Here is a 15,341-nt window from a genome sequence, read left to right as displayed (position 1 = left end):
TTTAATACAATGTGCCTTGGAGAACGCCTCTTTGACTTGAGGTAATTAGATGTTCTGTTTGCTTCTTGGTTTGAGGATTTAGTTCTTTACATAGGTTTGGGAAGTTCTCATCCGCTATTTGTTTGAACACACTCACCATTCCATTCTCTCTCTTCTTCTTCTGGAATGCCTATTATTCTAATATTGTTTTTTTTTCTGATGGAGTCAATAGTTCTTGTAGAGCTCTTTCATTTTTCTTTATGCTCAGGTCTCTCTCTTCTTCCCTCTGTGTCATTTCTAGATTCCTGTCTTTAATATCACTAATTCTTTTCTCCATCTGGTTGGCTCTGTTTTCTATGCTCAGTAGCTCATTCCTAATCTCCTTAATTGCATACTTCATTTCCAGGATTTTTGATTGGTTCTTTTTTAAAGTTTCAATTTCTTTGTTAAAGTACTCATTTTGTTCACTAATTTGTTTTCTGAGTGTGCTGAATTGTCTTTCTGTATTTTCTCAAATCTTGTTGAGTATTTTCAGAGCTGTAATCTTGAAATCTCTGTCATTTATATCACATACTTCCATGTGTTCCAGGTTGCTTTCTGGGGATTTTTCATTTTCTTTCTGATCATCCTCATTGCCGTGGTTGTTCCTGGTATTTGCTTCTCTCCTTTGTCTAGGTACGGATATCCTTTCTATAGCAGTGTTCTTTGAAGAGGTCTTTTTACTATTTTCAGTAGATGGCACTGAATCACAAGATTTTTTTACCCCTGTGACCTCCCAGACTTGACCTCTACAGCTTCCATAAGACAGCACTGTGGTACTGCTTGGGGGTGGGGTTTGTTTTGCCCTTACTGTAATGGCGACCCAGACCCGGACCTCTGTGGGGTCCAGTCTCAAGCACCAAACCCGGGGATCAGTCACAGAGGGAAATAGTGGTTCAACTGCATTAGCTCTTGGTTTACAGATAAAATGTTCCTAAACCCTACACTGAGGGCAATGGGGGGTTAGTTTTGGGACTCCAAGGGATGGCAGGGTTCTGTGGTTCTGTTTCTTTGTCAGAAACACCCCTGCTTGACAGTGGACAGCTGTGTGGCAGAATCCCGCACTCTGTCAGGTGTCTGCTGGCTCAGTCACTGTTCTCTCTGTTTGCCCTGCTGGACTGGTCCCCACAGCTCTCTGTTCCTCCCAGCTGGCTGATTGCGTAGGTAATTCTTTGTTGAATTATAGGTAGTTACCTTGTTGAAATTTCAGGGGGAGAGGCCAAGGGGATCTCTCACGCTGCCATTCCTCTGATGTCACTCTGAGATTAAATGTTTTTGTTTCTTTTGTTCAGAGTTGTGTTTCCAGTGACCATACTCATGCACATGCCAGTGTATAACAGATGATCATTAAATATTTGTTGAATGACTGACTAATTCAAGTACCCACTCTGCATTTTTTCCTAATGAGGTCATTCAATAAACATTTACTAATGACTTTCTGTGTGAAATACACCATGCTGAGAGATACGGGGAGTAAAAAATTTTCAAAGATACTGTTCTTTTCCTAATGGAGTTGATATTTTTTCCCCACAGGACAGACACAAGCAATTGCCTATAACAGACAAATTATGGCAAGGATCAGAGGTGTTAGCAAAGAGATGGGGGTGGTAAGTAGGGGGACTGGATATCAATCATGCAATGAGGGGAGCCTTCCTGGACATGGTAGCTGAAGTTGAAGGAGAAATGTAATTTCAGAAGTGTAGGAGAGAGAAAAGGGTATTGTAGGGGAAGGAGAAGTTTGAGGCCAATACGCTTCCTTGCTGTTCTTTCTCATTCTTGCTGAAGTCCATGTTCTTACTCCCTGTTTGCTCACCACATGGTGGCACTTTAATTCATAGATCCCTAACGTTCACCTCTCCTGGAGAACTTATCGGCTGGTCCTGCCTCTCCCCATGTTTCCTTCACCCTCTGACCATACCCATGTCTTGGATGTTTCTTCCCATCCAGGTAACCCTCATTTCCCCATCCCTGCTACTGAACACTGACTGATATTCCTGAATGCTGTGGTAGGCCACCTGAAAGTTTGACTCAGTAAGCCGAGACTATACTGGGACATCAGCAGGAGATCCAAAGGAATGTAGCCCTGTCAATGACTCTGAGAAGTCAAATTTACGTGAAGAAGAGGGCAATAAAATTTATTTATTTAGGGACCAAACAGATATTGGTACAAAGTTATTCTAAAATCAGGGCAGGGAATGAGTTAAATCTGGTCTGTTGAAACAGGAAGGAGGAAGTGGAGGTTAAAGGGATAAAAACAATGCAGTTTTAAAATGTGATAATCATCTAAAGAAAAAATATTTTTTGAGGGGAAAACATGCAAAAACCTCTTCAAAGGAAGTTATTCTAGACAGTGAAGGATGGGAGGAAAATGAGCAAAGACAATCAAAGGTGGTGAGGTTGTATAAAGAAATAATTCAAGAACTAGAGAAAGAAAATATAGAGAACAGAATGCTTCTACAAAACCCAGGCAGTTAATTTGGAAAGAAAACCTTGCCTACTATCTTGCAGCTCAAGTTCTTTCTAGAGAGATAATATCAGCTGCAACCTTTGGCTGGTATTTCATGCATTTTTTTAAAGCTACTTTTAGAGCAGTTTTAGGTTTAAAACAAAATTGAGAGGGAGGTAGAGATTTCCCATATATCCCCTGCCCCTGTTATCAACCTTGCTAACCAGAATGGTACATTTCTTAAGAATAAACTTACTTTGATACATCATAATCACCAAAGTCCATAATTTACTTCTGAGTTCACAGTTGGTGTATATTCTATGGGTTTGGACAAATGTATAATGACAAATATCCATCCTGTATTAAAATCATACAGAGAAATTTCTCTGCTCTTAAAACCTTTTGTGCTCTGCCTACTCATCTATCCTCCACTCCTGGCAACCACTGATCTTTTTATATCCCCAAAGTTTTGTCTTTTCCAGAATGTCATATAATTAGAATCACAGTATGTAGCCTCTTCAGATTGTCTTCTTTCACTTAGCAATATGCATTAAGATTCCTCCATGTCTTGATAGCTCATTTCTTTTTAGTACTCAATAACATTCCATTGGCTGTACGACATTTTAGTTATCTATTCACCTAATGAAGGACATCTTGTTTGCTTCCAAGTTTCAGCAATTATGAAAAAGGCTGCTATAAACATCCATGTTTGGGTTTTTGTGTAGATGTGTTTTCAACTCCTTTGGGTAAATACCAAAGAGTGTGACTATATCATATGGATCCAAGGATTATATAGTAAGAGTATTTTATTTATTTTTTTAATCCTCACCCAAGGATATTTTTTCCATTGCTTTTCAAAAAGAGTGGGAGAGCAAGCGAGAGAGAAAGAGAGAGGAACATTGATGTGAGAGAGAAACATTGATTGGTTGCCTCCTGCATGAGCCCCGACCAGGGCTGGGGATCGAGCCTACAATCAAGGTATGTGTCCTTGGCCAGAATCGAAGCCGGGACCCTTCAGTCTGCAGGCTGATGCTCTAAACACTGAACCAAACCAGCCAGGGCAAGAGTATTTTAGCTTTATAAGAAACCATCAGCGTCTTCCAAATGCAGTATGCTGTAGCATACTGCATTCCCACCAGCAATGTATGAGAGTTCCTGTTGCCCTGAGTCTGAGCTTCAAGACCAGAGGGTGTAATATCCCTCTCTTGTCTCTGTTGCCTTCTGAGGATGAATGGCTAGGGCTTAGAAATCATGGGTCATGGTGAGCCTGGGATTTGTTTGGACTCTTGATTTTCACATAACCACAAATCCTTCTGGTTTTCATAATTGGGCTCTTTCTTAAATAGGGAAGAAAACTGTATAGTCTTCAAAGTACCTGGAGGCAGACAGCTCTAACCAAGACTGCCCTTGCTGCTGTCTGCTATCTGTGACCCAGCTCCATTGTGGCCTCAAAATCTCCAAGTTTGGTTCGAACAACAAACCTACCAGCAAGCCTTGAACACTTCAAATGCAAACTAACCATTCCTGAGCCCATACCCCAACTACCTCCTTTATAGATTCTTACATTCCAGGCCACTTGCCCTAATCACCCTAGCACCTACACACTAGAGCTCCCTGAAATTATTCAAATTTGCCAATTTTAATCCTGTTTACCCTGCTTCAACCATTCTGTCCCAAGAAAACCACAATAAAGGCTCTTGCCCACATTTTCCTCTCCCTCCCTCTGCCTTCTGACCCACCTGGTACTTGCCCTGTTCTCTGTCTTTTCAATGGCAATCAACTTCTGATCTGTTGAATTCACCATACCTCAATAATAATAAAACCTACATTTTAAAATGTGGAATAGCTAATAGGTAGTCACTAATTAATTAATTAAAATTAAATAAATAGGACTCAAAAGCTAGATGTGGCTAGTGGCTATTGAATTGGACAGCACAGATATAGGCCATTTTCATCACCACAGAACTTTCTATGGGACGGTGCTGGTGTAGTTGCTTCCACCTCAGAGATGGTTCTATGCCGCATTTTCTCCCAGGCCAGAATACCTGGGGTCTGCTTGACCCCTCCCCACAACTGCCTATCAAACAGTCTACCCCCAAGCCCTGAGTGATCTGCCCTCTTAATGTGTCTGCCCACTGCTCTCCATTGCTTCCCTTCTGTAAACAAGACAACATGCCCCATTTGCTGCCCCCCTTGACACCCATGTGGCTCCCTCCGCAACCCCACCAGCCTTTGCCACGTGTCACCTCTTCAAGGCCTGCTCTATTTAAAACAACTGTCTTTCTTCTTCTGGCCTTCCTTATCCTTCCCAGCTTTAGTTTTCCCCACTTATCACCATCAGACATAATGGAAAGGTCATGGTCATTTCCCTTTCTCTCAGGTTCCCTTCTTTGGAGCAGAAGATGGCTTTGCACTCTTGGCCTCTCTGGGAGTTAAAGCCACGTGACCAATTCAGGCCAATGAATGTGTGTGGAAGTACCTGTGCACCTTCAGGCCTGGATGCTGATGGGCAGGATGAGTCTCTAAACTGAGTCAACTGTTTGAGATGGTGGCTGCTGATCAGCCTGGATATCCGAGTGAGTATAAGTAGAGTCCCTTGACTACCTGTGATGGGTATGCAGGGTCAGTAAAAAATAACATTTTTTTTTTATAAGTCCCTGGGATTTGGAGGCGTTTTTCTATTGCAGCCAGACCTAGCCCATCCTGACTATAGATTTGACCTGTTTATTGTCCCTCTCTCCTCAGGAGCAAATGCTCCACAAGAACAGGGATTTTTACTTGCTTTGTTTTCCAAGGATCTTCAGTGCCTGGCACAGAGTAGCAATCAATACTTGTTAACATGAGCATCCTGTAGAACTGTGACTCCTACGTAGCTGGCCTGCATCCTCCAGTCTTACCTTTCCTTCTACCTATTCTCTAGCCAGCAGCCTGGGTTATTGTTCAAGTATGTAAATTTGATCATGTCACTCTCTTTCTTTTTTAAAAAAATACATCTTTATTGATTTCAGAGAGAAGAAGGGAGAGGGGGAGAGAGAGTTGCAACATCAATGATGAGAGTTGTCATTGATCACCTTCCTCCTGCACGCCCCCGACTGAGGATTCAATTCCCGGGCATGTGCCCTGACTGGGAATTGAACCTCAACCTCCTGGATCCTAGGTCAATGCTCAACAGCTGAGCCACGCCCTGCCGGGCTGTCACTCTCTTTCTTAAACCCTCACTGGCTCCCCATTGCCCTTAGGGTAAGCTCCACTCTTCACCCAGAATTCACAGCATTTTGTATTCTGACCCTGCTTGCCTCTCCAGATTCATATTATCTCCATCACCTTTTATTTTTTATATTGTGATAAAATTTATATAACACAAAATTTACCATTTTAACCATTTTTAAGTGTACAATTTGATGGCATTAAGTCAATTCACGTTGTGCAACCATCACCACTATCCATTTCTAGAACGTTCTCATCATCCCAAGCAGAAACTCTGTACCTGTTAAACATGAACTCCCCAACTGACGCCATTCTGTCCCAAACCCATCACATGGCTCTAGTCCTTTATGCCTCTGCAGGTCCTGGTGCCTGGTATGCCCTTGGATACTTTATTCACTTAATAACTACCTCTTCATTTTTTTTCAAAAAACCAGCCCAGATAAGGTCCTCCCAGGCCTTCCTCTCACTGAAAGGCCTTGGCCCCCTGCTATGCACACATCTATTACTTTGCTCATACCGATCTACACATTTGTCTCCTGCGCAATACCAGAGATCCTAGAGCTCAGAGACCATGTCTGACTGATTTCTATGTCTCTAGTGCCCAATACATACCAGTATGTGTTTGGTGAATGAATAAATGGCTGATAAGTTTCATAACTTTTTGGTGACATGTATGTATGAATCTCTACATTCATCAGTTTACTGGTCCAATTCCTACAATCTACCCAGTTCTTAATCCTTTATTTTCACACACATTGTTTCATTTAATTCCTACCACAAGGATGCCAGGTAAGCATTACATCCTTGTTTTACAGAGAAAGAAACTGAGATTCAGGGTATTGAATCACACCCAAGTCAGGACTGCTTGACCAGCAACCATTAACGTAGTCTTTCCAAAAATAATAATAGAAGGTGATCAGGCATCATTGTGCCTGGAAAATAACTGGCAAACAGAAGGGCTGGAGCTGTGACCTCCTAGGGGCTTGCATACCTCTGTACTTAGAGCCCAGGCTAGAGCTGGGACACATATGGGTACTCTTGAATCAAACCTACTCGCAGTTTAAACCTGGATGGACACAACTTTTCCTGGTGACTGGGAATTCCTTGAGAATCGGAGCTCACCTCCCATCCAGTACAGTTGTAAGGATCTTAATATGCTCCCAGCACTTTTTATAATAAATTTAAGGTGACAGAGTAAGGAAGCCAGGATACACTTTTACTTTCACTTCCCATTTTTTGATTCCCTCCTAGGACAGGGAGCCCAAGCTGAACCCTACTCCCCTTACCCCCGCCTCCAACTGCAGGAGTCCGGGTGCTTTGCTCTCCGAAGACCTCGCCTTCACCCAGTGGAGCACTCGCAGCCTTCCTCCAACAGCGACCTATTTCCCGTGAGCCTCTGTTTTCCGTGACCCCGGGGCGCGAGCGCCTTACCCAGCAGTCCTCGCGCGGCTCGCAGAGCGGACGCCCCGGACTCCAAGATGGCGTCAGTGGGTAGGTACCGAGACCCGGTTCGGGGCCGTCAGATTGGAAGCTGGAGCCAGGGTCCGGGGCTCAAACACACTCTGGGAGGGGAGGGAGCTGCAGAGCCTGCTGTTTTTCGCTGAGGCCCTTCGCCGCGACCTCACCCGAGGCGCTCTGGACCTTTTGCCAAGGGTCCTGCGCCGTCCGACCTTTCTCAGCTCACCGGACCGCGCCGCCGGGCTGTCGCGGGAGGGTGAGGGCGAGGGCAGCCGGGCGACGCGCCTCGGGGCTGGGGAATGCGCCACCTCGGGACTCCTTTCCTCTCTTCGCTAAGGAATAGCTGCTCTCGACCCCGCCGCTACCCAGGGGCTTTGCACTTGAACCCTACATGGAGACTGTATCCTTCTTTGGAAAGTTGAAGCTCAAATTAAGCTCCCGGAGAAGCTTAATGCCTAGGACAGTGCCTGACACAACGAAAGGGTAGACGCATATATGTTTACTATGCGCTGAATTGGCTTTCCAAGGTGAAGTGACCTATTCAAGGTCACAACTGGGGAGAGGACTGAGCTGGGATTCAAACCTAGGAATTTGGGGCCTCGTGGTAAACTGAGCGTGAATCACAAGGATGATTTTAGGACTAGCAATCATTTCAGTGACATGTATGTATGAATTTCTACACTCACTGGACTGTGCACACTTTTTTTTTTTAAATAGTAGGGAAACCATGTATAATCCCTAGATCTTCTCACAGTAGCTTTCAAGAAGTCAGTGCCAGGAATGTTGATCCTGTGTGAGGTGGCCTGCCTGAGATAACACAGCATGATAGTGGCAGAGTTTTGATTAATCTGTGTGTCTTGTCCCAGTTTCTGTATTTTCAATCTCAGGCTGGAGAAATGAAGAGGGGGATCAGAAATGATGAGAATGATCCTGTTTTTCCCATTTGTAAAAATGGGCATGAGAATATTTATCCATAGGTGGTTTTGTTGTTTAAGACAACATGTGAAAAGGAAGCATTGAGACTTGGCATCTTAAGCAGAGGGTTATTGTGAAGAGCACTATGGACTAAGGATTTAACAATTTAGTACATGTAAGGTACTTGGAACACTGCCTGGCTCACAGGCAAGTGCTGCTTATCCCAGCTTAAACTCTGACCTTTGGACATGGTCCTTTCACATCTGGCCCATTCAGCATCACTCTAGGAGAAGGAATTGGAGTCCAAGTCTCTTAAATACTGATGATCTTGTAGATGATGTCTGTTGCCAGAGGATAAAGCTTCTAGTTCATTAGCAAATAAAATGATGAAAAAAGTATGAATTAATAGCAATAGAGGAGATCAGCGGTTGGCAAACTATGGCCAATAGGCTGGATTTCATGAGGCCTGTTTTCGTCTGTGAGCTAAGGATGGTTTTTATGTTTTTTAAAAATCTGTTTAGGAAAAAAAAGACTGTTACAGAGGCCTTATGTGGCCTGCAAAACCTACAAACCCCTGGGTTGGATTTAGTACCTAGAAAACACTTGGCATTTACATGCCTCTTCATATAAGTGAACAGTATGCTGCTTTTTTTTTAATCCTCACCCAAGGATATTTTTTCCATCGCTTTTCAGAGAGAGTGGGAGGGAGGAAGAGAGAGAGGGAAACAGAAACATCAATATGACAGAGACACATTAATTGGTTGCTTCCCGCACATGGCCTTGTCTGGGCAGGGGATCGAGCTTGCACCTGAGGTACGTGTGCCATTGGCTGGAATCGAACCCAAAACCCTTCCATCCGCAGGCTGAGCAAAACTGGCTAAGACAACAGTATTCCTTTTTTTTTTTTAAATATATCTTTATTGATTTCAGAGAGAGGAAAGGAGAGGGAGAGAGAGAGATAGAAACATCAATGATGAGAGAGTCATTGATTGGCCGCCTCCTACACACCCCTGACTGGGGATCGAGCCCGCAACCCAGGCATGTGCCCTGACTGGGAATTGAACCCTGATCGCCTGCGTCCTAGGTTGACGCTCAACCATTGAGCCACGCCTGGCCGGGCAACAGTATGCTTCTTGAAATCATAAAATCAAGCCATACTTGTGGTCCTTCCACAATCTTCACTGAAAGTGTGTCATGACCAGGAACTGTGTGTGTGGATGCTCCCACCTTCAGCTGGCTCATAGAAAGACAAATAATAGTAATTCCCGTTTACACAGTACCTAAAGCCAAGTACCAGGGTGGGTACTTACAAAGGAGGAAATTGAGGCACAGAGAGGGCAGTAACTTGCCCAAGGACATACAGCTACAAAGTGGCACAAAACTCAGAATACTGGACTCTAGAGTCTGCTCTGTCATCACCACACACTACTGGTGTGAACCAGTGGCTGCAGAGGGATGTGTAGCACTCACTGCACAGCTGTTGAGGGAGGGTTCCAATATGGCTGCCAAGGACTGAGGCCTTTGTCTTCCACTAAAAGAGAAATTCTTAGAATAAGTGTAGATGTATCTCTAATGAATCTGATTGTCCTTTGGAATTTTGTGATGGTGGTGTACTTGTTTTCCTTAAAACTAATGTGATTTTTTCCCCCTGTGCTTATACATTTCTTAATTTTGGTTAGGGAAATTCTTTTGTCTTCATAGTACAGAGATATAAATATGTAGAAAATAAGTTTTAAATTGTTGGCTTTTTTTCTCTAGTATGCCAAGGCTCCATGCCAGCTCCTGAATGTAGTCATGATAACGCAGAATGTGTTTTTAGTGAGTGTGAAAAAAATAGCTTCAGTGGGCCCAGAAGTGGCCTGATTTTTTTTTGAGCCGCTAGCCTTATAGCAGTCAGAAATACTTTGACTTAAAATACTGTGGGGTTTTTTTGCATATTTCTCCCAACATAGTTCTGTTCTTAAAAGCATTTTTAAACATTTATTATGGAAGATTTAGAATAGAAAGGAACAGAATAATGTAACTTTGTACTCATACCCAGTGTCAGCAGTTAGCAACATTGTGCTATTCTAGTTCCATCTATACCTTCATCACCACTCCCCATCAAAATTCCATATTTAAAGCCAGAGTTGGTTTTATTTTATTTTTTAAAAATTTATCTTTATTGACTTGAGAGAGGAAGGGAAAGGGAGAGAGATAGAAACATCAATGATGAGAGAGTCATTGATCAGCTGCCTCCCACACACCCCCTGACTGGGGATCGAGCCTGCAACCCAGGCATGTGCCCTGACTGGGAATCGAACCCCAATTGCCTGGATCCTAGGTCAACGCTCAACCGCTGAGCCATGCCCGGCCGGGCTAAAGCCAGAGTTGGTTTTAGAATGACATGTTTGCACTCCTTACTGCATGCAAGAAGGCTTTGAGAGTGTAGCAAAGGTATTACTATGTTATTATGCAAGAAGAAATGTGATATAATAATCCTTGGACTAAAAGCCTACCCATTCAAGTAAAGACAAACCTGGGATGTAAGATACGTACTTATTAAACTTTTCTAAAAATAAGCACAGGCAAGATACAGAGAAAGGTAAAGGTTATTTTTGGAGGATGTTTGGTGTTGAGTTTAATGTCATTCACACTAAACTCTCCAGCAGAGATTTGGAACATATATTCATTTGAGACTGACATTTCATAAAGATTACTAAACTAATCATGCCCAGCTGGTGTGACTCAGTGGTTGAGCATCGGCCTAGGATCCAGGAGATTGAGATTGAGGTTTGATTTCTGGTCTGGGCACATGCCTGGGCTGTGGGTTTGATCCCCAGTAGGGGGCGTGTAGGAGGCAACCGACCAATGACTCTCTAATCATTGATGTTTCTGTCTTTCTCCCTCTCCCTTCCTCTCTCTGAAATCAATAAAGACATATTAAAAAAAAAAGTTTCATGTAGACCCTAATGAGATTTCAGTAGTAATAGTAATAATAACAGTTTGCCATTCTGAGCACTGTTCCAAATACTTTTATGTAGATTCTCATTCAATCCTTGTAATAAACCATTTTACAGATGAGGAAATGAGCTCACAGACTATATTGAAGGGAAGTGCTGGCACTTAAGGAAGGCAGGGAAGGAGGCCTGTTAGGAGATGATATTTAAGTTGAGATAGCCTTGTGATGAACCAGGGACACTGCAAATGCAAAGGCACTCAGTGAAAATAATTCTGTTGCATATGAGAAACAAAGGGTATGGTGTATGGTGAGCCCAGGAAGATGAATGGATATAAGATGGTTGTCTTCCCTCATAGAATATTGGCTCCTGAGAGCAAGGCTCTCGTCTGCAGTCAGTATTGTACCCACAGTGCTTGGTGTGCTACCTGGCATATGGTAGGTGCTCCATGTTTGTTGGATGAATCTAGGTGGAAGGTTGGGGCAGTTTGTTTGGGACAGATAGCCTCAACCATGACCCTTAAACCATGCATGCAAGTCATAGGCTTATGCCTCCACCTGTCACTTGTGGCCTGTTGTGACGAGCACTCAGTCTTGTCCATCAAGGCCAAGGGTCAGGTTCTCCAGACGACCTGTAGCAGATTAGAAGCTGCTGTTAAGCCTCAAATTTCTCTTTATGGCCTGACAACCTTTGCCCTTGTTAAAGGTTGAGAGGTCAGGAAACCTGTGGGATTTCCCTCAGTGGGCTCTTGAGGCTAGTCTTTAGGGAGTATTAGTCTTTCCTTGGATCCTCAAAATGGAAAAGAAACCTTGGAGTGATTTAGTCTGGCTCTTCCAGTGGCTGTTCATCTTTAAGAAGGGACTTTAGTAATTGACTTCTTGCCCTGAATAGGACACCTACTAAGCAGCTTTTTAAAGTTGACCTCTGGGGGAGGATGGGGGAAGGGAGACCATTCCCTCATGAGCATCCGGACACTCACAGCTCCACTCCTCTCCCAGGTTCCCCTTCCTATTTTGCTCTTAAGTCCAGAGATGTATACAGTATGGCCTCAACTAGGAGCCCTTCTTGTCCAGTCCGCAGACTCTCACTGAAATATGCTGTGTGACTTTGGCCAACTTCTCTGAGTCACCCACCACCGCTGCCACCAAAACCTTGTAAAGGCATCAGCTACTTGCTTTAAAGATTAAATGAGCTAATATATGTAAATATTAATTTTGCAGTAATGTTTCTATTCTGTCCCCCACTTTCTTTCTTCCTCATGGCCCTTAATTCTCTTTTTACATAGTTATTCCCAGCAAGGTGTTATTCAAAATCCTGTTTATTAATAAATCTGTCACTACACCAGTTGTGCCATTATATGCTCTGCCTTAAAGTAGTGAATTTGGTGTGACATGTTTATTCATAATATTACTTATGTCCAGCCTCTATATAGTAACATTATTGAGTGCCCCTTTATTGAATGGTTGAAATGAGTGACATAAAAGGATGCTATTTGTATTACTGGGAGATTTTTCAGTATGTGTATTTTTTTGTTTTTCCTAATCAGTTCCATTGAAGGAGAAGAGACTCATGGATGTCAAAATAGGGGAGCTGCCAAGCTGGATAATGATGCGGGATTTTACCCCTAAAGGCATTGGTGGAGCGTTTCAAAGAGGTCAGAGACTTTTTGACATGTGTAAATAAAAGCAAATCTCTGGTTCTTCAGGTTTCTTTTTCCTCTAAATTAATTTGTGTAATAAAGGCTCTGAGATATTTCAGCCAAGAAAATGATTTTTGTTGCTTGGAATCAGTACCATTACCTTCATCTTAGAGAAATGTCTATGAGCATTTTCACATCATTAGACTTCTTTAAGAGGTAATGAAACATAGTGGACATCAGTCTAAAGTATAATGCTCATCTCCCTGCCAGGCAAAACTTCCATGATGAATATTTGAAATACTTTGTCCTTCATGTCTGTACATTTTAAAGTGCACAGCTAGTCAGATCAGTCCTCTGGAACCCATATCATGTTCCAAGAATAAAGAGCCACATCATCTATCCCATGGGGCCTGCATGTTCTCCAGCCCCTCAGGGGCTCCCCTCCTGTGTTTTTGTTTTAAATTCTGGCCTCCCTGTGGCCATCTTTTATGTGCCATCTTTCCTCCTGCCCTGAGGCCTTTCCTCAGTTTTGCCCTCAGATTAGAATACTCTATCATTTCCCCACAGTACAATAGTCCCTGACTCCTCAGTGGAGTTGAGCGTGGCACTTATAGTGCTCCTTCATGGCATCCCTGACTGTTGTAAACTGTGACCTTCTATGATCATTTCAGTCTTTTTCTATCTACTAGGCCATGAGCCCCAAGGGGGCAGATTGTTTCCTCACTGGTGGGAGCACCTAACAGACAAAGCCTTCCTCCCCAAGGGGCCCTTATTAGGGGTTGGATTCTCATTCAGAATTAGGGTAAGGGTTTCCCAGGGCTGGAGTGAGGGTGAGGTAGGATCAAAGGCTGACAGGCTGAACCAAGTCTACAAGATCAAGGCCAAAGGGTAGGGGCAGAATTAAGGTGGGCCTAGCCGTAGCTTCTCCTGGGCTTGTGGGGACCCAACACTCTGGGGCATTTGTGCTTTTCCCTTTATCAACCCGTGAATGTAGGGTTAGTGGCTTAAAGAGCCAGAGTAGGTCTGGATCCCTGAATTTAAGCCAGACTTGACTTTGCACTGCATTCACAGCAAAGCAGGGCAGTGACCTCCTCTCGTTTGCAGGTTACTACAGGTATTACGACAAGTATGTCAATGTGAAGAAAGGGAGCGTTGCTGGGGTTTCTATGGTGCTGGCAGCTTATGTGCTTTTCAACTACTGTCGTTCTTATAAGGAACTAAGTAAGTGTCTTGGGTTACTTTGTCTTCAGTGGGGTTTCCCATGAGAGGGTGGCATTGGCTCACTGTCAGATTTAGAAGTCTATCATTCCACTGACAGCTGAAGAATTGGAGGGACTTGTGATAATAGTTTTTAGGATATTTAGTGAGAAAATTGTGGCAAAGAGAAAATACACAGGAAAAATAAGATGAAGCTGGGGTAAAGGTAATACTTAGGAAGCATCCTGTAAGACACTGCATGCTCTGCCAAAGGCTGATGGAATATTTGGCTTCATTTTCCTAGCAGCCCATGCAAAGAGGGAAGTTGAGTGGTACAATCTAGTGACCATGCAGTGCTCTGGAGAAGCATAGCTATTCCTCGTTCTGAGACCCAAGAGGAGCTTGCTTGTCCAGTGGGAAATGCCAGAAACGGTATCATTGGTGGCCACTAACTTGTTTCATGGCTATTTCTGACAGTGTCCATCCCCCTACCTGTCTGTGGCACCTGGCTCCAAAGGACTGGACATGTTCTGGGGGCTGTTTATCTGAGTGGGCATTCCTCCTGGGAAGAGGCTGGCCACGGGGCAGATGAGCACCTGAGGTGCCTTCATGTCCCCAGGTCAGCAATTTCTGCTGAGATGCTGGCAGGCAGGTTCAGGGTCATTTCCTGGGAGAAATTCTCAGGATGGCTTTATATGATTTTAGCCTGATGCTTTCCCTCTCATCTTGTGCTTTCACTGTAACTTAAACTTACAATTTTGCCTTTCTAACTCCAGAACATGAGCGACGACGCAAGTACCACTGAAGAGGGCCCAGTGTGGACTCCACATTCCTGACCATGATCTTTGCCCAGCACCTCTGAATCCTTTCATATTGTAATTAACACCTAATAAAAGATGGCTGGTACTGGGCTGCTTCATTGGTTTGGCCATTTTCCCCCACTCCAGGAGGTCCCCTTGTGCAAGGTGGAATGAGATTGCCTTACTACTCCCAAAGGGAGCCTGTCAGACAGCCCAGGGCTTTGACTCATGAAGCCTTCTTGGGCACCTACATCACTTTGGGATTTTTGTCCCAGCTCCTGGGTGGTGGGGGTGGGGGTGGGGTGGTACTGACATTGAAAGGAAACACCTTTCAAGTGTTTTCCTGTTCTTTGCCTTGAGTGCCCTAAGCACTTTTGGCCTTTTGTCACCTGACACTTTTACAGTATCAAGCAGAAACCTTGTGTTCCTAAGAATGCCCTCCCTACAATTGTTCTGCATTACTCCAGGGTATATGCCTGAGAGAAGCTCAGTGGGATGATCCAAGGGAGGGAAAGCACAGGCCCTGATGGCCCACATCCAGCACTATTCCTTATCATCAAAAGCCTTCAGTAAAGTGACATGAAGGCCAGACTGGTTTCTTGTTCAGGGGTGTATGGTGAGCCTATATACTGCATGGAGTATAAGGGGGTGAGATGGCTATGGCTCATTATCTCCTAGACACAAATTTGAATAAATGTCATTCAACATTTGAGATAGAGACC

At 43.8% G+C, this 15,341-nt stretch overlaps 1 protein-coding gene across 1 annotated transcript; it reads left to right on the top strand.

Moving 5' to 3' along the window:
- Window positions 1-7,118: 7,118 nt before the first annotated feature.
- Window positions 7,119-14,725, top strand: ATP5MF (ATP synthase membrane subunit f). Its single transcript, XM_016217786.2, has 4 exons — window positions 7,119-7,162; window positions 12,530-12,637; window positions 13,727-13,843; window positions 14,596-14,725. The coding sequence occupies exons 1-4, from the start codon at window positions 7,150-7,152 to the stop codon at window positions 14,622-14,624; spliced, it is 267 nt and encodes an 88-aa protein (XP_016073272.1). The 5' UTR covers window positions 7,119-7,149; the 3' UTR covers window positions 14,625-14,725.
- Window positions 14,726-15,341: the final 616 nt, after the last annotated feature.

Source organism: Miniopterus natalensis, chromosome 3 (genome assembly GCF_054644295.1).
Source record: "Miniopterus natalensis isolate mMinNat1 chromosome 3, mMinNat1.hap1, whole genome shotgun sequence".
Lineage (NCBI taxonomy): Eukaryota > Metazoa > Chordata > Mammalia > Chiroptera > Miniopteridae > Miniopterus > Miniopterus natalensis.
This window is presented reverse-complemented; position numbering and strand designations above follow the sequence as displayed.

Bases quoted from the DNA above. Each gene is read 5' to 3' on its own strand.
- ATP5MF (XM_016217786.2), top strand. The intron at 12,638-13,726 runs GTCAGAGACTTT...TCTCGTTTGCAG, and splicing joins TGGTGGAGCGTTTCAAAGAG to GTTACTACAGGTATTACGAC. The intron at 13,844-14,595 runs GTAAGTGTCTTG...TTCTAACTCCAG, and splicing joins TCGTTCTTATAAGGAACTAA to AACATGAGCGACGACGCAAG.